This window comes from Lissotriton vulgaris, chromosome 4_1, assembly GCF_964263255.1.
Source record: "Lissotriton vulgaris chromosome 4_1, aLisVul1.2, whole genome shotgun sequence".
NCBI lineage: Eukaryota > Metazoa > Chordata > Amphibia > Caudata > Salamandridae > Lissotriton > Lissotriton vulgaris.
Window position 1 is genome coordinate 1,771,853,967 of NC_141691.1, and position 24,378 is coordinate 1,771,878,344.

Genomic DNA, 24,378 nt, shown 5'->3' on the forward strand with positions numbered 1-24,378 from the left:
CCTAGCTACGCACATTCTGTGCATCCAGAGTGCTCTGGGATAGTTCTTACCTGCCGTAAGACTCCCTATACTTTCGCTGTGAGTATTGAGCCACAGGCCATGCCCAATTAGAACTGAGGGTGTGGTTTCTAAGCCTTAGCCACATCCTGTTGAGCATGCCTTCTAGGGATGGACACTGTGCAGCCAGTGCCAAAGACCACACTCTAGCTCTTGGTTACAGTGGTCTAGGATGCTGGGCACAGGGCATGGCCAGAGGCCATGACTGTTGAGCATGCCTTCTGGTGATGGACATTGTGCAACCAGTGCCAAAGACCACACTCTAGCCCTTGGTTACAGTGGTCTGGGATGCTGGGCACAAGGCTTGGCCAAAAGCCATGACTTGTTTCCAGTCACTAAAATCACAGTTGCAGAACAGGAGGTGCTGACAGCAGTTAGATCCGCAAATTTTGGGGAATTGTTAAAGTAAGTTGATACAAAGCCCAAATATTCAGTCAAAAAACTTTATTTAGGGGAAGGTATACATTTTTATCAAGGTCAGCTACTTACAAGATTATGATCCAATCTTTTATAATAACCTATTAAAATTGTAGCCAAAGCAGCTTTGTTGTTTACGATCTGAAACCTAAAATCCACTACAAATCTCTAGATATCGTAAGCTATGAAACCATAATGCACCCCTATGTTCAGAGTATGCCTTCATGAACGACTTCACAATGACAACACAAATATTAGCTATTTTCGTTATCTAGTGCTCAATTCTGCACTTCTGCGTTTCCGAAGCTCAGCAAGTAATACTTTTTACAATAGTCCAACTTATTGATGCTCATTTTACTGACCTCGGAAGGATGGAAGGCTGTCCCTGCCTAGCTGAGATTTAAATTGGCTATGGTGTTGCAGCTCTTGTATTGTTTTAGTGATTCCCAACTATAACCTCCTAATTATAGCTAGCCGCCCAATGAAGTCACTCAGTGCACTGTTCATGGATTAATTCCAAAATTACATCACGGATAATGTCACCAATTTTTTTTTTGTCAAGGAACTGTTGACTGGGTACTGTGTGCAAAGCATTTCTGAAGGCCATGCACGTGTCCAATGGTGACAAATCATGTCCAGTGGTTACTGAAGCTTGGGTACTGACCAATCACTAGCATTGGAAACTACTGCCAGTAGGCAGAAATTCACAGAGGAATCTTTTAAAATGAATGTTTAGGTCAACTACTAAGATCACAACATTCCCTACGTTATCAACAAACTTAAAACATTCTTCAAAAGATACTTTAAATGAAGAATCATTATTGTCAGGATCCAAAATCTAAATCAATCAATCAAACATTTGTAAAGCGCGCTACTCACCCGTGAGGGTCTCAAGGGTGCTAGAGGGAGAGGGGATGTCGTAGCCACTGATCGAACAGCCAGGTTTTGAGGAGTATCCTGGAGGTCAGCAGGTCCTGGGTCTGCAGCAGGTGGATGGGGAGGGTGTTTCATGTCTTGGCGGCGAGGTGGGAGAAGGATCTGCTGCCGGTGGTCATTCGGGGGATGCGTGGGATGGTGGCGAGGTCAGTGGAGCAAAGCTGGCTGTTCGGGGTATAGCAGGAGAATCGTTCGTTGTGGTAGGCTGGTCTGGCATTGTGGAGAGCCGCGTGGGTGAGGAGTTTGAAGTTGATCCTCTTGTTGACCGGGAGCCAGTGCAGGTCTCTCAGGTGGGCGGTGATGTAGCTGTGGCGAGTGATTCAGAGGATGAGGCGTGCAGAGGTGTTTTGTACGTGTTGGAATCTTTTCTGGAGTTTGGCCGTGGTTCCCGCGTAGAGGGCGTTGCCGTAGTCCAGTCTGCTGCTGAGGGCTTGGGTGTTCGTCCTTCTGGATTGGGTGGGGATCCACCTGTAGATTTTGCGAAGCATGTGGAGGGTGTTGAAGCAGGAGGAGGAAACAGCGTTGACTTGCTGGGTCATAGTGGAGAGCGTTGAGTCTAGGATGAACCCCAGGTTGCATGCGTGGTGGTGGGTATCGGGGCAGCTCCCAGCATGGTCGGCCACCAGGAGTCGTTCCATGCACAGGGCTTGGATTTGAGGATGAAGACCTCCGTTTTGTCAGAGTTCAATTTCAGATGGCTGGTCTTCATCCACTCTGCGACGGCCTTCATTCCCTCTTGCAGGTTAGATTTGGCGGTGGCTGGATCCTTGGTGAGGGAGAGGATCAGCTGGGTGTCGTCGGCATATAAGATGATGTTGAGTTGGTGCACTCAGACGATGTCGGCGAGCGGTACCATGTAGATGTTGAAAAGGGTCGGGCTGAGGGATGATCCTTGGAGTATGCCGCAGGCGATCTTGGTGGCTTCGGATTTGAAAGGGGGAGGCGGACTGTCTGGGTTCTGCCAGTGAGGAAGGAGGTGATCCAGTTCAGGGTTTTGTCAGGGATCCCTGCGTCGTGGAGGCGTGTTCGCAGGGTGTGGTGGCAGATGGTGTCAAAAGCGGCTGAGAGGTCTAGGAGGATAAGGGCCTCTGTTTCGCTGTTGTCCACCAGGGTCCTGATGTCGTCAGTGGCGGTGATAAGAAGCCTTTTCGGTGCTGTGGTTGCTGCGGAAGCCAGATTGGAAGGAGTCAAGGATGTGGCTCTCTTCCAGGAAGTGTGTCAGTTGTCGGTTTGCGGTCTTCTCAATGACTTTCGCCAAGAATGGGAGCAGGGAGATTGGTCGAAAGTTCTTGAGGTCATTTGGGTCCGCTTTGGCCTTTTTGAGTAAGGCATTGATTTCGGCGTGTTCCAGCTCTCCGGAAATGTGGCGGTTTCGAAGGAGCTGCTGATGAACTTTCGGAGTTGGGGTGCAATGATGGAGCTTGCTTTGTTGAAGATGTGGTGTGGGCAGGGGTCGGAGGGTGAGCCAGAGTGGATGGTGTTCATGATTTTGATGGTGTCTTCGTTGTTGACTTTGTTCCAGAAGAGCAGGAGGTTGGTGTGTTTGGAGGCCGTTGAGTCAGGGATGTCGGTCACAGTTGTGGGAGTCTGGGTGTCAAAGCTGTTGTGGATGTCTGCGATCTTGCTGTGGAAGAAGGTGGCCAGGGAGTTACAGAGTTCTCATGACTGCGGGATGTCATTGGAGCTGGAGTTGGAGGAGGTGAGTTCTTTCACGATGCTGAAGAACTCTCTGCTGTTGTGTGCATTATTGTTGATGCTTTCCTTGAAGAAGGTTTTTTTGGTTGATCGGATGAGTTAGTGGTGCTTGCATCTGGTGTCCTTGATGGCCGCGTGGTTGTCTGATGTCTGGTCTTGGCACCACTGCTTCTCGAGTCTTCGGCAGGTTTGCTTGGAAGTCTGGAGGTGGCGTTGAACTAGATGGCTCTTGTGTCGGTGCCCCTGTTTGAGGTTTTCCTGAATGAGGCAAGGGTGTTGGCCCAGTTGCCGATCCATTGTCTGAAGTTGTGAGCCCCTACTTTGGTGTCCGAGGGCTTGGGAGAGGGGTCTCGGGCTAGGGTGGTGAGGAGCTGGTCTTCGGTGACTTTGTTTCAGCTGCGGTGTGGGATTCATTGTGTGTTTCTCAAAGGAGAAGTGGATGCAGTGGTGGTCTGTCCAGTCGAGTTCGGTCGTGTGGCTGATGGTGACGTGATTGCTGGCGGAGTAGATGGGGTCGAGCATGTGTCCGGCGGAGTGGGTGGGAGTTGTGATGAGCTGTTTGAGTTGGCGAGGTTGTCGATCAGGGGAAACATCCTTTACGACGCAACTATTACCAGGCAGTACCTTTACAACGCAGGTTTTTCAACGCAAGTCATTACAACGACTTGTGCTGGGAGGCGCTCTAGGATAGGTAATAGTTTAATTTACTATCCAACACCTTCCCTACTATCCACAGGGACTGGAGTTGGAATAGTAAATTAAACTATTCACTATCCAGCACCCCCCAACGCAAGTCGTTGTAACGACTTGCGTTGAAAAACCTGTGTTGTAAAGGCATGCGATGTAACAACGTACATCCGTCGATCAGGGTTGTGGAGTTGTTGTCGTTGGCGTTCTTGAGGTGGAAGTTCAGGTCTCCGAGGAGGATGAAGTCTGTTGAGGCGAGGGTGAGGATAACATTCAAATTTGTTAGCTATCTTTAGGCATGAAACAATATTCCCCTCATGCGCTGCATGCAGTATAGCATCGCAACTTCTGTTGAAGACCTCACTTGAGACCTCACATCAAGTTAGAACGATCACAGAGCTAATAAACGGGAATATATAGCCTCACACAAAGGCAATTTTTCACAAATTGCTGCCTCTGTGAGAATTGTCCTAAGTACTCTTTTTCTAAAATAATGTAGAGCATTAAGGTCGCAGTAGTCTCCAACATTTCACGCACTACTTGAAAAATATTTCTTTGTGTCCCCTTAGTGAAGCTGGCCTTTCATTGCCTTTCATCTCTCTGATATCTTGTTTGGTGATGCTCCAACTCAACTTACATTAAGGAGGGTCAATTGTTGGCAAAAGGGGAATCCTGTGCTCAAATAATTATGTCAATACCACTGAGGAAACATATGCTCAACTAAGCTTCTTCCATTTCTCAGTTTGCAGTTTTATTTAAATGTCGAATTAATAATTGGGGAAAATAAAAAGTTATTTAGAATCGGATACCAAATTCATTAATAAACGCAGTAACACAATGTGCCTTTAAGAAATTAAGTAGCCCGTGCACATTATCAAAATATCAAATTAATATTAACAATCCCTAATACTAAAGAGCCACACAGCATCAAGCCCTCTCTAGTACAAAAACAGAATACATGTGAAATGGCTGATTCTAACTCCTCCCAAATAGCATATCGTTCATAATGTTTCAGCTTGCGAGCGATTTTCTTTGGACAGAAACATGTGATATGCAATTTATTACAATGGACTGTTCTGCACTACGATCATAGCAAAAGAGGTTTAGCCCATAAACTTATAATGTTTCAAAACGCATCCCTTCCACGGAGGAAGCACGAAAAAAAGTGTTACTTTTAATACACAGAGACAGCTCATACGTGAAGCTGGATCCTGATGATTTTCTGAAAAGCAAATGAAAAGCAATGCTTGCGCACAACATTTAAACATGCACTTTCAATAATATGACCTAGCCTGTCTAAGCTAATGGAACCAAACCTATGTTAAATATTATTTTCGAAATAATATTAATTTCCCACATGTTGTATTATGGCTGTTGTGGTCTGAGATTTGTCCTCTGTCATTTTTCTCAGGTGCGTGTCGCTAATACGGTTTGGCTCGTTATACTTTTGTGTTTTTTAATGTTGGTAGCATATTTGCATTAATTATAGAAGAGATGTTCCAAGGGGAGTTGCAGGCAGTGCTTAATTTGAGCCAGTGGTTGCTGATGGGAGCCCCTGCACTCATTTTTGGGGATTGGCGCTTATTTTTCTTCATCATACATTGTCGGAGATCAAGAGAGGTAAAAACAAACAGAGGGGAAAGAAGGAGGAACAGAAAGATGCTAAAACCCCCCAAAGAGAACAAGCAGAAGCCTGCAAGCTAGAGATGAAGGGGCATGGAGTGTCTAGAAGTGGATTAAAGACGCATGAGTTGGACTCAAGATTACACATTCAGCATACAGATTTTAATAGCAGAGGCCCCGGGCTTCTGAGCAGAGCTTTGGGCACTACCACTGATTCTATTATAAATCAAGCACTGGTTGCAGGATGTCTTAAATGTCACCAAACAGGAGAAGGATTTTTCGATTATCATCTGTTCTGTCCTCAGAATGGTTAAACGAGGTGTGAAAGTTGTGGGTCGAGGAAGAAGAAGGTGGGAGCTGTACAGGCAGCATGTAGTCACTCAAAAGGGTGAAGTAATTGTGGCATTGTAAACAGTGTAGGTGAGGTCTGTCCTTCTGTGATAGAATTGAACAAATGAAGGCAAAATGGAACTTTAAGGGAGTATAACATGGCGCTATCTATATCATCTAGTTTTCCATCATATACAAATGTAATTTAATAGATTCTGATTTTGCTTTGAAAATAATTTGACCTTCTGGAGTAGACTGCCCTAGTGCTCATTGACTGAAGTAAAAACGTCTAGGTTTTGGGACCTTATTCCAAAGTGGATCAGCACAGGTGATTGATAATTATGAGCCTCAAACTACCGCATATGAAAGATTGATAATATATCTGAAATCAAAACAAAGAGAATTGTTGTTGCTCTGAAAGGCCCTTATCTCACCCTAGAAAAACAGCCTATTGACATCAAGGAGCAGGTTAGAGATCTCAAAAGGGCACAAACGAATGAAATGGCACCAGCCGTGTTCTGACAAAACAATTTTCATCCTACATTTTAATGAGTGTGATATTAATGCAAACGAAGAAGCAGAATGACTTTCTAACATTTCATTAGACAGTTAATGTCAAATAGCCGGTCATTACAGCGTGCTGGTGACATGCTGCTGTGGAGCTGTCACTTTGAATTAAAGTAAATTCATAGAGGTCTCATTAGCTTTTTCTTCCCTTTGTTTAGCACGTCAAATGTGTGCTGTTCTCTTTTTTGTGCATGCCATATGAACAGGACACTGATGTTCGGTCCCCTTGTAGACTATTAAGCCACTCTACGAGGTTGTTTTAGGTGTGCCCTAGCCTGCCCTACCTATCAGACCCCCAGTGTGACTTGGTTGGCTCCCTGCCTTCTCCTGTTGTCGAGAGGGCAGGATTCGTGCCTTGTAGGGGCACCATGCTCGCCCTGCACATGGAAGATGGATAGTTGTTTGCCGTGTGGCCCCTTTGGGATTGTTCATGAGAAGGGCGGTGGGGAGCCTCTTGGATATTAGTCCCAGCCACTGTAGCAAAATGGCAGCAGACAGTAGATCTTTAATGCCCTAATTGTAGGAGAATGCTCGCACATTGACATCAAGGGCTTGTGTACATTTTCATGCTTATTTTTAAAATCCTTTTAACATTAGAAATTTATGAAAATTGTAGAATACCACGTTTGATTAATAGATTTCCCGCTTCAAAAATTCCCTTTCAGTGTCTGCACTTAGTTTACAATATTTAGGCAATGTGGCAGGAAAGACAGTATTAAAGTCAGGGTACAGACCAGAGTGGCTTGTTCAATTCAATTCAAAAAGTCTTTCTTCGAATTTGAAAATTCATAAAAGTAGCCACATGACAGATTATCATAAAATCCCATTTAAAAACTTTATACAGACTTTCAAGTTTAGGCAACAGATTATTATGGCAGTTAAAACAAACTACAGTTCATGGATTTTCCATCATTTGGCGAATACGGACAACAAGTCTCAGAAAAGTGCTAGTGCGGAAGACTAATTCTTCGGTGTCCAGAGAAAGCAGCATCAGATACGATTCCCCCAGGGAAAGGGGTCTGTGTTTCTTAAAATGCGGAGTTAAAAACCATTTGACATATTTTAAATAAAATTTGCAAAAGAAGAAAACATGCAGATCATTTTGTGTGCTCACTCCATCGCAAGGACAAGGTTTACAATGTGATTTTGAACAATAACCCAAGGGAAAACATAACAAGACTCTTACATTTCCCGCCCTTAAGCGAAACAAGAGGGATCTTTCCCAATTAGTCATTGGCAGGATGAGGTAAAGTGGTAAAGGATACCTATACATCTCATTATTCATATATGCTGCCGCAGATGATTTAGTAAGTACCTTTTTTGTCCTATCTAGATTGTAAAGTGCATATAGTGCAGATTTTAGCTCCTTCTTATCGCTAGGCTCGATTCTAGTGGGGTCCAGGAAAAGATGACCTTTATCCACGCTACATAGGCTCTTGTAAACTCCTGAGAGCCAGGGGATCTCCATACCTTTGTCACAACTGAGACAGTCACTTATGATTTCTTGCGTCAAAGCGGCTGAATTATTCCTCCAAATGGAGAGCCAAAATGACGCTGGTCTTGTCCCAATAACATCACAAATAAAGTGCAAATTTAGTTCCCTGTGACAGATATACTCAGAAGTAGAGATCGGTGCACCCAAGATTTTTCTGCAAATCGATTTTCTTCTAATTTGATGCAGTGTTTTTTTGCCAGGCCCCATATCTCTGCCCCATATGTAACCACTGGAGCGCACTGTAATTAAAAAAAAATTTAAATAACCTTAGTGGCACCTATTTTCCCCGGGCGTGGTAGGCTGAGAATTGAGTTGATGGCCTTTGAGAACTTGCTCGTAGAGTGTACCAAATGTCCAGTCCACGAGCCGTTCGCAGCAAAGACCATCCATAGATATGGGAATGAGCTAGTAGATTGTAACATATCGCCTCCCACTGAGATGCAGGTAAGCTTGGTGGCTTGTTAAGCTGCAGAGAAATGTCATTATGCGAATGAAATGGAGACCAAGAACACCTATGTGGGTACAAACAACACTAGAATGAGGGTCAGAAATGCCTTTTATCCGTTAACCAGCGTTGCCTTTTCATTTTTAATCCTGGAACGTCCCTCTCCCAATGGCCTCCTTTCTAGTCCCTGGTTGTCCGAAACCCAGCCCACCAGCTGAGGTTTTTAGGGCATTACGTTGTTATTTTTACTAAAGTAACGTTTTATATTCTTTGCCATTTTAGCTGATCATTTCGCGCCAGATATGCGAATTATGGGATTACCATTGTGGTTGCCTATTTGGAGTCTTCTGCTGTGTAATGTAAATGTAGTTATTATATGTAACTAGACTGATAACGTGGTGTCTTGATTTTGAGTTTGCCGGGCTGATACCACACCACAAAAGTGATGGATATCACGTCTGCCTTATTAAAAGTGCATTTGGATAGCCTTCCGTTTGTGATGGAATACCAGTCCGCCAAACTCTAAATTAGCCTGCAAGGATCAAACATTCATTCAAGGTTTGTTGGGTTAAAACTGTCAATTTCAATCAAGGATTATACAGCATAGAGAAACACTGTTAAAAGAGTCCACCGAAAGAAAATACACGCAATTACTATACTGCACCTAAATGGTTGGTTATAAAAGTGGAACATTATGGATGTAGCAGGCCTTATTAAACTATTATTTCTAGACTTACAATTAAATTTCTGATAGGTCTTGAATACTTATGTTTTGTCCCTCTAAGCATAACCTCTAACATGGCAATATCTGAAAGTCTCTGAAACACGTGGTGTATTTAAAGTAGTGCCATTCCACTCAAAAAAGGTCGAACTAGCTCAGTATGTTAAAATCGTTAATAAAAGATACTGTGAGGGATGAGGAACCTCTCCAATGTGCCCTGGAGATATTGTCGCTCATCTACACAGTACACCTAAAAGCATGTTGAGGTAGTTACACAATTTCAACCATGGTAACAACTTGTGTCTGTGTTACTCTGGGATATCCACCTAACTTTAAGAACCTTAGTCACAGCATATTTTCGATTTTCATTTAGATGAATTGTGTGAATCTATATCATATGTATCCTGAAACTCTTGCTTTACTCTGGCCCTCTTCGACTCATGTTGGGCATCTGTAGTTACTATTGATGGGCAGCCGAAAACAGGCAATAGGTCTTTAAAAAAAATTGTCTGCTGTGATGTACCAAGCCTTCAGTCTCTATTCTTAGCATCTGTATCCACAGGCCCTGTGCTGTCCAGGTTCAGCCTGAGTCAACTCTGTCTTGGTGAAGTAGCAGTCACCAAAGGGACTGTGTAATGCAAATGATTAAAACAATGAATCGAAAATTAAGAGGAAACATGATTTAATAAGGCCAATTTCTTTTTTTCGTGGTTTTGTAAACATCACCATGAGGGAAATGCACGAAAAGGCATCGATTGTGAGATTGCATGTGGTTCTACATACATTACTGATCATGATAACAGGGCCTAACCAGATTAGTATGGGATGCTCCTATCACCCCCTCCCCCACCCTTCCCTTCCACTTGTGATTGCCCGTGCAGGCGACTCCATTCATAAGAAGAGGAGGGCACATGTGTAGTTGACTGCAGGCCAACCTAGGAGACTAAAAACACTACACCCGGCCACAGAGTAATGGACTCAACCAGATGCAGCAGCAGCTTTCAAGGATTGTGTTGCCTTTCAGTTTTTAGTCACCGTTACCAAATATTAGTGCAATGTATTTACAAAGTGGTCTGCCTTGTTTGACCCTACCAGTGACTCGTCCATAGATGTAGTTACCCCGTAAATGTTGTAAGCTATCTTGCAATGAAAGTCATTTCCTGTTTCTGACAAGCTCTGATTTCTTTTGGTTTACACTAGAAGTGACATGGGAGGACCAGCAGAGAAAGGTGAATGGTACAGTAACTGATGACAAACCATTGCCGAGAAAGAAACAGCATTCTGAGCCAGGTTTGTTAGGGTTTGGAAAACCACATGAAAGCATGAGACTTAAACAAAACATCAAATTTCATGCTTTTGTTAAGTGTGTGTGCTTGGTGTTCCTTCCTTTTCACTTTGGCGTGAAATGTTTAACTTTAGTCTGTAGCAGCCTTATAGCTCAGTGTTGTGTGTAGTCCCTTATTAGTACAAGTAGACATCTAGTTCTCTGGCACTATTAATGTATTGTTTCGAACTGGGGATAATAGAAATAAATAGCACTCCGCGACCCAGTATTACCCCGTGATGTCAGAATCCATAAAACAGTACATTGCTCATTGGTTTCTTGATCTTTTGAGATGGTTAAAGGAGAAAGAGTCATGTTCTTAATCTTTCTAAAACTGTCACCTACAATCGATGTTATTCATACTATGCATAATTGCAAATTGCTCAGATGGCTGTTCCCTTGGCTGTGTTTTTTATCAAGACTGCTTTCCAGCAGTGGGTTTTGGCCCAGCAGCGTGCGCTCCCCTGTGAGAGGAGTACCATGTACCTACTAGGGTATCTAGTACCATTTACCGGTGTGTAGCCCTTTCTCTACTTCTCACACCTTTACGAGCAATCATTCTGTAGACTGCCCTTTGTCTCCCCCATACATCATGGCCACGCCTGATTCCTATAAAAAATAAAAAAAACTGAACACAAAAGCCAAATACATTGGCAGCCTCAAGTAACGGTGAAGAACTTGTGCATGTCACACCATGTGACACTTGTGCTGTCCTTGAGGCACTTGGATCCTGGGGAATGCCTTTAGAGTTCATCGGGAATGTAAAATAATTCAATTTGTGGAGGAAGTGTTTAATTAGGAGAAGAACTGAAAAGAAATGAATGTGTCCTTTTGTAACGAAACTGGTGCTATGTAAAGCGCTCTCATACCCAATATCTTCGGGTCTAGTTCGCGTTATATAAAACTCTAAAAAGAAATAGAATACAGAACTGACCAGTCATGTCTCCTTAACCAAAGGTATAGTGTGACGGTGGAACTGGCACCATGGATTGCCCCTTTGAATTGTACTTTCTTCAGAAACACCTCTAAACCTAGCCCCTCAAATTACCTTTAAATAGCCTGGGCAAACCTAATGTAAAGTTCGGTAATAGATGTTCACATCATAGCCGGCAGAGCCACGTGCTCAGCTGTTTTTTTGGTGATGATCATAATAAATAGGCATACCACATTTTGGAATTCGGTGAAAAAGAAATTCTGATTCGTACATTTCAAACTATATGCTTCAGTACACATTCATCCTCAGGAATAGTTGTGTAAATCTGGCACAACACTTATTTTTATTTCAAATACGCACATGCTATGGTCATATGTTGGATCAAGTCTGTGCCAAAAATGTGAATGAGACTTAACTTCTTTGCACATGACCAACACATTGCCAGCATTTTAATGTGAGCTCGACTAGGTTTGGTTTTCAAGGCATTTTATCTGTATTTCACCACACTGTCTGTGAATTAGCTGATGGGTGCTATATGTCGTCAAATGTGTTTACAAGTTGTTGTCTTTCGGTTCTTCAAGCAATTTGACATTTGAATTTCATAGCATTGAACATGTTATCTGAATAAACTTCTCACTGCAGATTCCTTACCTTTGAATTTCCCAGGCGTCAGACTGGATCCAGAAACTTTTGCATGAGCAGTGCCCCTGCGTGTCGTCGGGTGGCTCTGTTCGTCTCCGTGTGACGTCGCCGGTGTCGTTGGCATCAATTGTGATGTTGCAGTCACCTATATAGGTGCCACTCATCCGTGCAGATGTCAGTTATTTTCTTTCCGCGCCAGTTAAGCACTGATCCGGAGAAGAGCAACCCTTCTGTCTCTTTTTGACAGACTTTTTTGTTGAAGATTTTTCCTTGTGTGTCACGGGAGGACCTCTATACGCACAGGGTTGAAACCATATGGCACCTGTCACTGCGCCATGATGGAAACTGACCACCATCTCATCTGCTTGTGGTGTCTCAGGCACAACCACTATTGGCAGTCGTGCTCCGATTGCCGGGTCATGTGGCCGAAAGCCTTGCGAGAGCAATCTTTGAAGCTTCAAGCAGTCCGGCAGTTGATACTGTCGAGTGCTACTCCTCGGTGATCCTGATCGAGGAAGAGAAGGTTGTGGGACTGCTTCATAAGCCCCAAATCCTCTTCTTCACACTGAAGGTCTTCGGGAAGAGGCATAAGAAGAAGAAGTCCAAACGGACTTCAACTTCACCTTGTAGGATGTCTTATCGACAAGACGGGTAAGGAGCATCGGTGTTCTAGGCATGGTTCCAAGGAATCGATGCCGTGTTAGACTCCGCGTCTCTCCCCATTTCTGCTAGCCGGAGCAAACCCCGCCCAGATTAAAGACTTTTACGAGTCCATGCGCCGCAAATTTTCATGGGCCGAACTCTCCGGTGCGCCTTTGTGCCCAGCGGGGTCAGAAGAGGTCCCACCTGGTTCCACGCTGACAAATCCGGCGGGTCTCATGGATCCGATTCCGGATCTGGGTTGGTGCTGCTCATGCCAACATGACCTTCCTTTACTTTGGCCCCAAAGTCGGTGACTTCGACACTGCTGGCGCTCACTGGCGGTGCTAGACCCATTTTAATACCCAACGACTCTGAGCCGGATCATCGTTAGTCAACGTCCATTCCGTCGCCGACTGAGCCCACAGGTTCAACATCATTGCCTGTTGATTTTGATGAGATTCCAGGCATGCGTAAGGATTAGGAGGGGTCCCTAGACCCTTTAGTACACCAATTGGCCCCTTGTGAACAATTGGACTGGTATGAGGACCTTGGAGAAGCTAGTGGACTGGACACATCTCCAGATACTGGCATGCTTTCTCCACCTAATGAGGCTACGGAGGAGGCGGCATCTTACACCATGGTTATGATGAGTTCTGTAGAGCTCTTTGACCTGGAGCTGCCCTCGGTGTAGGTCAGGACTAATCTCTTGACTGCAGTGCTTCAGCCTGGGGCTTCCTCGTCTGAACCCACTTTTGCAGTTTAGTGCAGCACTTATAGATGTCCTACTAGGCACATGGTCAAAACCTAGCACAGGGGCTCCTGTGAACAGGACAACAGCACACAGCCATCTCCTTGCACCAGGCAATCCAAGTTTCCTCAGCCAACACCCCATCCCTGAGAGCTTGGTAGTTCAGGTTTCAATGTCCCATGGCACATTCTCTTCTGCTCCTCCAGATAGGGAATCCAAGAGGCGGGATGCAATTGTAAAGATGTTTTCTTCCACCCTGGTCAGTGAACACTGCATGCTTATTGGTTCGGTTCTAGCACACCCTTTGGGAAATCGTTGCTCAAGTGCTGCCAAAGGTCCCAGAGGAGGCCAGGCTGTGCTCTCCCAGGCAGTGAAAGATGGGAGAGATGCAACAAAGTTCACCATTAGGTGTGGCTTAGATACCACTGACTCGCTGGGCAGAACAGTTTCATCGACAGTGGCGTTATGGTACCATACCAAGCTGAGAGCATCTGGCTTCTTGGGTGATGTCCAGGATAATCTGTTGGACATGCCCTTTGATGGGACTCTTTTTTTTTGGTGCGAAGCAGACTCTGCTTTGGAGAGCTTAAAAGAATCTTGTGCTACAGCCAGATCCTTAGGGCTTTCGGCTACACCTCCTGGCCAGTCTAGCTTTCACCTCTTTCGTGGCTATAGAATGGCTACCAACCACATCAGCCATATCCCAGCCACTGTCCTGCGCATGCTTCCCAAGTTATGCATGGATGCAGTTCATTCTGACCTTCGGGGAATGGTAGCCAGAAATCATCTGCCACCCAGCCCTGGCAGTCTCCTAGCGTTACTAGTTTGGTTCTGCAAGATCACGCCACTCCAGTTTGAGGGAGAATTCAACACCCTCTCCTCCGCAAGAGGTCCCTAACATCGGACAAATGGGTCTAGCAGATTATTCAGAATGGCAATTCTCTTTCCTATCTTTCTTTACCTCCTCTTTTACTTCTAACTCAAGATTGGCTGGTGGAGGATCATCAAGTTTTATTCCAAGAGGAGTTTAGGCTCTGCTGCCCAAGTGACCTATTGAAAAGATTCTGATTTCAGAAGTAGGCTGTGGCTGTTACTCCCACTACTTTACGATACCAAAAAAGAACAAAGGTCTACGACTCATTCTGGAACTTTGGACTGTCTGTCTCTTCCTCAAAAAGGAGAAATTCAAGATGCTCACATCTTGTCTGCTCTAGACGAAGTGGACTGGCTGATAGCGTTTGGGCTTGTAGGATGCTTATTTTCACATCCCCACCCTGCCTGCCCAAAGCCCTTATTTGCGGTTTAAGGTAGGCCACAAGCACATTTATTTCACAGTGCTACCATTTGGCTTTTACTTGAACCCTCTGGTTTTCATTGAGGTGATGGTGGTGGTTGCAGCTCATCTGCGCAGATCAGGGGTGTCAGTCTTCCCCTATCTTGATGACTGGCTGTTGAAGGCGTCTTCACCCCAGACTGTCATTTCCCACCTCCAGACTACAGCAGATCTCCTGCATTTGCTGGGGTTTCCTATAAACCTGCCAAAGTCACACCTTACTTCTCAGATGCTTCATTTCAACGGAACTGTTCTGGACACAGTGCATTTTAGGCTTAACCTCCCAAGCAGTGAGTCCAGGATATTCAGGTTATGATACCGATGTTTCTGCCTCTGTAGTGGATTTCGGTGAGAATGACTCTGAGGCTGTGAGACTCATGGCTTCCTGCATCATGTTGGTATATCATGCCAGATGATATATGCAGGCTGTGCAGTGGGACTTGAAGTTCCAGTGAGCGCAGCTTCAGGGGAATTGCTCCAATGTGGTCCAGATCTCAGAGGGAACTTTAACAGACCTGCAGTGGTGGTTGACAAACTACGATTGGGTCGGAGACGGACCTCTCTCCCTTCCCCCAGCCAGATCTCACAATAGTGACAGTTGCGTCACTCCTGGGATGGGGCGGCCATCTGAGTGAGGTGGAGATCAGGGGACACTGGTCTCCAGCGGAGTCAGGACTCCACATAAATTTGTTGGAGCTTCGGGCAATCCGGCTAGCATTGAAAGCATTTCTTCCCTCTGTTAAGAGAAAGTTAGTGCAGCTGTTCAGGGACAACATCAGCGCCATGTGGTACTGCGGTGGGGGTCGTGGACTCTTTATCAAAAGGCCCTGCATCTCAGGACATGGCTTGAATAGCAGGGCATAATCCTGGTGATTCAACACCTGGTAAGTTCTCTGAATGCCAGGGCAGACAAACTCAGCCGTCGATGCCTAGAGGATTTCGAATGGTGTCTCCAGTCAAGTGGTCAAAAGGTCTTTCAGCAGTGGGGAAAGCCTTGGTTAGATCTGTTCACCTTCAAAGAGAACGGGCAATGTCAGCAGTTTTGTGCGCTCTACGATGCTTTTTGTCATGAGTGGGGCTCAGGCCTCTTGTACGCCGTTCTGCCCATACCACTTCTGCCCAGAGTTCTCAAGAAAGTCATTCTTGTGGCTCCAGACTAGGTACGGAGAGTCAGGTATCCAGAGCTTCTTCGAATGAGCATCTATCCTCCGATCGGGCTGCCCCTTCACGAGGATCTTGTTGCAGCAGCAGGGGAGGGTCCTCCACCTGAACCTGTCCACTCTCTACCGTTTTGCATGGAGCTTGAGCGGCAACAGTTGATAGCTTTTGAATTTCCTCCTGAAGTATGCAATGTCATTTTGGCTGCCAAGCAGCCCTCCACTAAGTCAGTATACGCCTGCTGTTGGCAAACATTTTTTAAATATTGTATAGAAAAGACTATTGCCCCTCTTGCTGCTTCTCTATCTAATATTCTTTGTTTTATTCTTCCCCCTGATCAGCACGTTTCTGCTTTGGGTACTCAAGGGTTATCTTTCGGCTCTGTCCACTTTCTTGTGGCTGCCAGAGCAACTCTCCTTGTCCAATCCCCCTAACGTGAATAGGTTTCTAATAGGGCTTGTACATATGTTTCCACCTACACCCTTTATCATGCCACAGTAGGATCTCAACCTGGTTCTCGCGTATCTGATGTGTTCTCCCTATGAGCCTTTACACTATTGTCCCCTCCGGCAGCTTACCATTAAGACAGCCTTTTCGTGGCGATAACATCTGCCCGTAGTGTGAGTGAATTTCAGGCTTTGTCATTCAAGCCTCCCTATCTGATTACATTCTTGGATAAAAGGGTGCTTCTCACCTGTGCCTCATTCCTTCCATAGGTGGTGACCCCATTCCATCTGGGTCAGTCGGTCATTCTATCCACCTTTTTTGCTCTCCAGCAAAAAGGAGCGTCTCACAACTGGACCCAAAAGAGTGTTGTCATTCTTTTGTACCACATCATTCTACCTTGACCACACAAAAGAGTTCTGGGTGGATGACCAACTCTATTTACATGGGTGCTAAAAAAGGTTGGGCAGTGCAGAAATGAACCTTTTCGTGCTGAGTCATTATCTGCATTAAAATCTGCTTCATCCTTGCTATGAAGCTTCCCCCTGAGGGTTTACAAGATCATTCCACCAGGGAGAAGGCTGCGATCAGGGCCTTGGCTCGTGGTGTTCCAGTTCTGGATATCTGCCGGTCAACAATGTGGGCATATCTGCACACGTTTGTCAAGCACTGCTGCCTGGACAGTTGGGTCCAGAGGGACAGGCATTTCGCCCATTCGGTCCTGAAGGACTTTTTAGTCTAGCAAATCTGTCCGCAGACCTCCAGCCAAGATGGTGGGCTTGGATATCTATTCAAAGGTAAGGAATCTGAAGCTAGAAATCTCTATCAAATGAACAAGTTACTTACCTTCGGTAATGAATTATCTGGTAGAGACAATATCTAGCTGCAGATTCCTTACAGACCCACCCATGCATACTCATTTTATAGGGCTAGGTTTGCTCCCTTTTCAGTGCCCTCGTTTTGACACACACAAGTCAGTTCACCTCATGGTTCTGTGCTTCTGGCCTGGAGAAAATGAAAAGGAACTGAGCTCCATGTGCCTGTGTGGTACCTATATAGGTGACATCAACATCACAACCTGTGCCAACAACACCGGTGACATCACGCTTAGCTGAACAGAGCCACGTGATGGTGCACAGAGGTATCGCTCACACAAAAGTTTCCAGATCCAGTCTGACGCCTGGGAAATATGCAGGTAAGGAATATGCAGCTAGATATTGTCTCTACCAGATAATGCGTTACCGAAGGTAAGTAACTTGTTCACCATGCACAGACGTGAGCTGGCTGAATTTCCACCTGAGTTTTCCCTTTCACCAAGTCTCATGTATTAGTGAGCTATGCCTCCATACCATGCCATTGGGAATTATTGGCATTTTGTTGCATAACATAACATTTATAATAAATCTATGACTGTCTTTATTGAAAATTTAACAATGGAACTTTACAAAGTCTATTTCCTTTGGCTTACTTAGGAGAATGACCAGAATGTGCTATGAAATACCTTAAAAGTATCCCTATTAAAAGTTTGGGAGAAAGTGCTGATGCTAGACGTTACTCTGACCAATTATTGAGGGGTAGAAGTGTGAGACACACCAAACAAAAAATAATGAAGAATGTAAGATCCAAACCAACTTATACATATGTCCTAGCTACTAACTTCTAAAAATGGAAAAAAAGCAAGAAAAGGAAAGGGAAGACAATTACATTCAACTTATCTAATGAAAATCACTGTGATTACAAAGTCAATACAAAGCCAGACATTATGGACAATGTAGAGAGATTACAATTTTTTACTGTTCACTTTAAAAATAACGCTGTTCTGCAGGACACAACAGCTCACATAAACCAGTTACGTTATATGGATGTGCTTTTAATTAACACAAAGCCCTTGTTCTCAGATCATAGGCTTGCCTTGTTTTAGATTGAACTATTTAAAGTAACTGATTTCTATTAATTGTTGTTTTGACACATTTGAAAACTGATGTCCAAACCTACATGGGGCTGATAACCCCCTCCCCCCCCCCCCCCCCCCCCCGGGTTCCTACTCATGAGCTCTCTATGCCTAAGCTCACCAGCCAAAACCAGGGCTGGGTGGCTGGTGGGGAATTCTTCAAAATATCTTTCCACTTACAGGATTTCCCAGAGCACAAATACTAACCTTCTATTCGTGGTACCTCCAGAATTCCGCCAGCAGGCCCAGCATACCATTAGACCTCCTCACACTATGACTGCCAGACCAACATAAACTAAAATAAGCTACATGGTACTAGCAGTATGAAACATAGACTGGAGGCCATCAGAAATTTACCTTTTGACTGCACAATTAGCACTGGAACCACAAATGAATGATGACATATATGGGAAATAACTCAAATATCATGCAACATGTGAAATTAAATTAAATGTGGTACTTATAAAGCGCAACATGTCACTCCAGAAGGAGCACTCTGGCGCTATAGGGTTAAAATCAAACTTAGCAGTGGAGAATGGAGACCTAGATGAGGGCTTGACAGAATTCCTCTGATGCTCCAAAGATCCAGGTCTTTAGGGCCTTCCTAAACTGCATTTCAGGTTCTATTGCTCTCAATTTATTTGGCATTAGATTCCAGGCCTTTGCACCTAACACGGCTGCAGATTTCCCTCCCCGTGTTTTGAGTTTGAAACCCGGCGGTTTGAGGAGGTTAGCTGACATAGATATAAGTAGCCTCATTGTAGTATATGGTGTGAATCTTGTTGAAAGTTGTACTGGCCCCAGTCGGCGAATAGCTCTTAAGGCGGTAACAAGAAGTTTGAATAAAATTCTCTTGTGTATCAGAAGCCAGTGAAGAGATTTCAGAGCTGCTAAGGCGGAAGCCCTACGAGGATGTTTCAAGACCAATCTGGCTGCTGTGTGCTGCACTACTTGTAGCCTCTTCGTGGTTAATTTATTGGCCCCTGCCAGGAGGCTGTTACAATAGTCTAGGTGTGAAAGTTTCAGTGCCACCACAACTGTTTTCCTGGCTGAAAGAGGGATAAGATAAAAATAAAATCAAGGTTTTAATTAAACCAAAGCAGGTACCAGCCACCCTAAGTGCATGACGTTTAAAAGAGAGGGAGGAGTTGAACAACACTCCCAGATTTTTAGCCACTCCCACAGTGGATGGGGGGGCTGCTACATCCTCAGGCCTTAGGTTGAAAGGGATTGTCTTTTCCTATCAGCAGGGTTTCTGTCTTGTCTGTATTACATCGTAGGTGGTTGTTTTTCATCCATTTGATAACCTCAGTAAGGCGGAATTTTACATTTTCTTCTGTGTCCGTAGAATTTTTATCAAGGGACAGGATCAGCTGCGTATTGTCAGCATAAGATGTTATCTCAATACCATATGATGAAATAAGGGAGATAAGCGGAGCCATGATTATATTGAATAGAAGTGGGATGAGTGAGCAGCCCTCTGGGACTCCTGAAATAATGGTGCTTTCTGATGATAGGAAGGGGCTGAGAGAGACCGCTTGCCTCCAGTTGGTCAGGAAGGACTTGATCCAGGCCAGTGCAGTGTCAGGATTTAGATTTTAGTCAGGCCAAAAGTATGTTGTGAGAGATGATATCAAAGGCGGCAGACAAATCAAGCAGGATCAGCACTGCCTTCCTGCTATGATCTGTGATGAATTTCAGAATGTCTGTTATTTGTAGCAGTGCAGATTCCGTAGAGTATTTGGGGCGAAAACCTGACTGTCGAGGCTGGAAGGTCTGAGAGGTTTCAAAAAATTTTGAGAGCTCCTTATAGACCATTCTTTCAGTTATTTTACCCAAAATTGGCAGCAGGGATTTTAGGCCGAAGATTGGAAAAGTTGGATGAGTCCACATTAAGCATGGGCGGAAAATCCGTTACGCTCGCGGATTTTGCGGATTTTCGGTAAATTCGCAATCCGCGAGATCCGCGAATTTCCCGCAAAATCCGCAAATTCGCACGCAGCGGATTTTTTTTTCTTGGTGATACAATTTTGCTGCGTGCGGTGTAAGTTCGCAATTGCGAACTGGTACAAAACCCTCGCGAACTGGCAGAAATCCTTGCAAACTGGCAGAAATCCTTGCGAACACAAAAAAAGCATTCAGCAGGTTCAAAAGTTCAAACTCATCATTAGTAACCATTCCCTGTAGTGCTTCCTGACAAGGGCCCCTCCAGAGTTCAGTTGCTAGTTGCAACAATTAAATGACCCTGCTCTGACCCTCACAGCAGGCTCATAGAATAGCTACAAGTAGGCCACAAAGGTCCTGGAAAAAAAAATTGCACTGCAACAGAAAGCAAATTACAGATAAGGAAGCAGGTGCCAGACTGGAATTTTAAAACAGTGACACATTAATAAATCAACCCCAAATTAATTCATGTCAGTTGAAGCAGGCAGGTGTGCTTGCTTTTTCCCCCCATAATCTACAGTGATGATGAACCAGAGGGTGGCATTGATGCACCAGAGGATGGCATGGGTGAAACAGAGGGTGACAGGGGTGAAAGAGAGGGTTCTGGGAACCTGTGATGATGAACCAGACGTAGAAACAACATAATCGTGACCGTTGCGAGCCGACATGTAAGTTCGCAATTGCGAACTGGTACAAAACCCTCGCGAACTGGCAGAAATCCTTGCGAACTGGCAGAAATCCTTGCAAACACAAAAAAAGGATTCAGCAGGTTCAAAAGTTCAAACTCATCATTAGTAACCATTCCCTGTAGTGCTTCCTGACAAGGGCCCCTCCAGAGTTCAGTTGCTAGTTGCAACAATTATATGACCCTGCTCTGACCCTCACAGCAGGCTCATAGAATAGCTACAAGTAGGCCACAAAGGTCCTGGAAAAAAAAATTGCACTGCAACAGAAAACAAATTACAGATAAGGAAGCAAGTGCCAGACTGGAATTTTAAAACAGTGACACATTAATAAATCAACCCCAAATTAATTCATGTCAGTTGAAGCAGGCAGGTGTGCTTGCTTTTCCCCCCCATAATCTACAGTGATGATGAACCAGAGGGTGGCATTGATGCACCAGAGGATGGCATGGGTGAAACAGAGGGTGGCAGGGGTGAAACAGAGGGTTCTGGGAACCTGTGATGATGAACCAGACGTAGAAACAACATAATCGTGACCGTTGCGAGCCGACATGTAAGTAAAACCCTCGCGAACTGGCAGAAATCCTTGCGAACTGGCAGAAATCCTTGCGAACACAAAAAAAAAAAATATCCACAAATTCGCGAGAATTCGCGGATTTTGCAGATTGCGAGTTCGCAAATTCCCAAAATTCTCTAAAGCCAGATTCGCAAAATTCGCCCATGCTTAGTCCACATTTAGTTTTATCTTTAGTGGCTTCACTATGGCAAGTTTCCAATCGTCAGGCACCGTGCCGGAGCGAAGAGAGGGAATTCACAATGTGGTTGATCACTGGATTTACTATCTCCATGATTTGATGTAATATCACAGGGGGGCACGCATCCAGTAGTGAACCTGATTTACAGGCTAAAATTGCTGCATGTGTACGTGAAAGAGTGACAGGTTGAAAGGCATGCAAGGAGGGCCTACTGTGCATCTGGTCCAGTTCATGATCGTTGACAAGTTCTTGTGAACTTGATGTTCCAAAATCCTTTTGGATATTCTTAATCTTGTCCTCAAAGTATATCACAATATCATTGCAGAGAGTCTGAGAGGGGAGAATTTCTGAGTGTAACGGTTTGGGGTCAATAAAAGATTTTACGGTTGAGAATATCTCTTTTTGATTGTGCTTGACCATAGCTGTTCTGTTAAAACTTTTTTATTTTTTGGCTAATTTAATAGCAGTATGATATTGCTTCCTGTGAATTTTAAAGACATGCAAATTGGCTAACTCGTAGCCCCTTCTCCATCTACGTTCTAGTTGTTTGCAGTGTAAGTGCTGTTTCGCTAGATCTTTCATTATCATACAATAAATAGATATAAATACGTTCATAAAAAGAAGAGGAAGAACTTCACCATTTACGGGGACTTGGTGGGCACTGATACACAAGATAGGTTATACACATATATATATAATGACCTATATTTGTGAATTGCCCATCCCTCCACTCTTTCAAGGGTGCCCAGATTTTAAGCCCAAACTCCCGTGTTTTCCTACCCTTGTGTAAATACAATGTGGATTCGATGTTGTGAATACCAAGGAGCCTGGTCAACCACATCTGAAAGGATGGAGCATGCGCATCCTTCCAGGCTGCTGAGAGAAGGATACGTAATACAGCAACAGACAAAAAGATAAATGCTTCTGTCTCCCTATTTACACCCATCTTACTTTCACTCCCCAAGATCATTAAAGTCGGGGATAGGCTGATCTTTAAGCCTAGCAACCCCTCCAAAAATTTCTCGATATCCCCTTTAATGGTGCGAAGTTTCTCACAATGATGGAAGATGTGCAATAGATCCGCCGGCCCTTTCTGACATCAGGGTCAGTTGTTATCGACTCTTACCCCAGTTGAATAGTTTAGAGGGTGTAAAATAGAGATTAAAATGTTGTGCCTTTAAATTAGACGAACGTAAAACCTCTTCATCCAAATGTAAAGCTTTATCCAGATCCGTATCTGGATCCTGCAGCTTTATTGCCCAGGCAGCTTCGTTTTTTTCTAGATAATCATGCAACCCTCCAATTAAATCCCGGTAAATAACTTTGATGCTGCTCCCCCTTTTAATAGATATTCCAGAATGGGACAGCGATTACCCGAGGAGATGCGTGGTCTTGTAACTTTAAATATTTGCAGGTTCTGGGCATATTTGAAACCTGGGCTATTGGATACCCCGTATTTCTGTTGGATGGCATCGAAACTCATAATGCTGCCTTCCTTCATTACATCCCCTACTGTCCGGATACCCTGCTGTTCCCAAGTTTTCCATGCTCCATCCAGGCTCAAATTAGGGAAGTGACCCGACTTCCACAGTGCTGTATGCATATTAATTTTTGGGACTTGTAATACTTTCTGAAGTGTTTTCCACAGCTCCCAGGCGCTTATAGATATCTTGTAGCGCATTTTCTTAAACTATCTACGGTCAGTTTTCCTTAACAAAGACCCCACCGCCTCCTTTCCCATTAATACCCCATAGATTGAAGGGATATCATATATCGCATATGCTGGGTCTTGGGTATATACCTTGTTTGAAGATGGATCAAATAGGATTGACATCTGTGTTAACAGACAGGCCAAATGATAATACCTTAGGTTCGGGATTCCCAAGCCGCCACGTTCCTGTGGGAGGGTCATGTATTTTAATGATCGCCTGATCTTCCCATATTGCCACAAAAAACATTAAAAATAGACTCAATTTTTTTATCATCCCCTCCTCTATTAAAAAGGGGATGGAGCGAAACAGATAGGATTTTAGGCAGCATGGTCATTTTCAGAACATTCGACCTACCTATAAGAGATAGATGCAGAGTATCCAATCTTTTCAGATCTTGCTCCATCGTTTTTAACATTGGGACAAAGTTATCCTTTATAATTAAATCCGTTGCTGCATTAATTATCACTCCAAGATATGTTGCAGAGTCTACATATCTATTATCAGACTTGATAATATTTTTTGTGCATATCACCTGGGTTTTCCCCTTGTTCAAGCGGTATCCAGAGTGTCGCCCAAATTCCTCGGTAATTTGCACCAGTACCCGCATAGCCACAGCAGGTTTTGATGAAATCACTGGCAGATCGTCCGCACAGGCTAATATTTTAGTCTCGAATCCATTAGTTATAGCCGGCTTGATCTCATGATTATCCAGAATCTGTCTAACTAATGGATCGATGTACAACGCGAATAAGATGGGCGAACAGGGACACCCCTGATGGGTTCCCCTTGTTATATTGATTTTACCCGAACACTCACCCATCAGCTGTATTCTGGCAACCGGATCGGAATACATAGCTTTCATGGCCATCAGGATTCTTTGGCCAAAACCTCTCCCTTCAATGCCACCTGACTCGGTCAAAGGCTTTTTCAGCGTCAAAGAGGATCATGGCGATCCCCTCCCCCCCCCAACAGCATGGGCCTCAGAGAGATTGCTCTTCTTATATGATCGCTTGTTTCTCAACCCGGAATGAAGCTATGCTGCCACGGGGAAACCAGACCGCCAATGACCCTCCCCAAACGCGTCGCTGGGATTTTTGCATAGAGTTTATTGTCCGCGTTTATAAGCGAGATCGGC

General features: G+C 44.5%; 1 protein-coding gene across 2 annotated transcripts in view; it reads left to right on the forward strand.

Annotated features, from left to right (window-relative positions):
* RIMS2 (regulating synaptic membrane exocytosis 2) overlaps positions 1 to 24,378 on the forward strand; it is a 1,859,827-nt gene that overhangs the window by 1,502,764 nt on the left and 332,685 nt on the right. The window contains exon 28 of one of the 2 annotated variants that reach the window (XM_086966100.1): positions 10,174 to 10,263. The exons of the other annotated variant lie outside the window; for it this stretch is intronic. Within the exon in view, the coding sequence (XP_086822226.1) occupies positions 10,174 to 10,263 (90 nt within the window). The remainder of the gene's footprint in view (positions 1 to 10,173; positions 10,264 to 24,378) is intronic. 2 annotated transcript variants of the gene reach the window in all.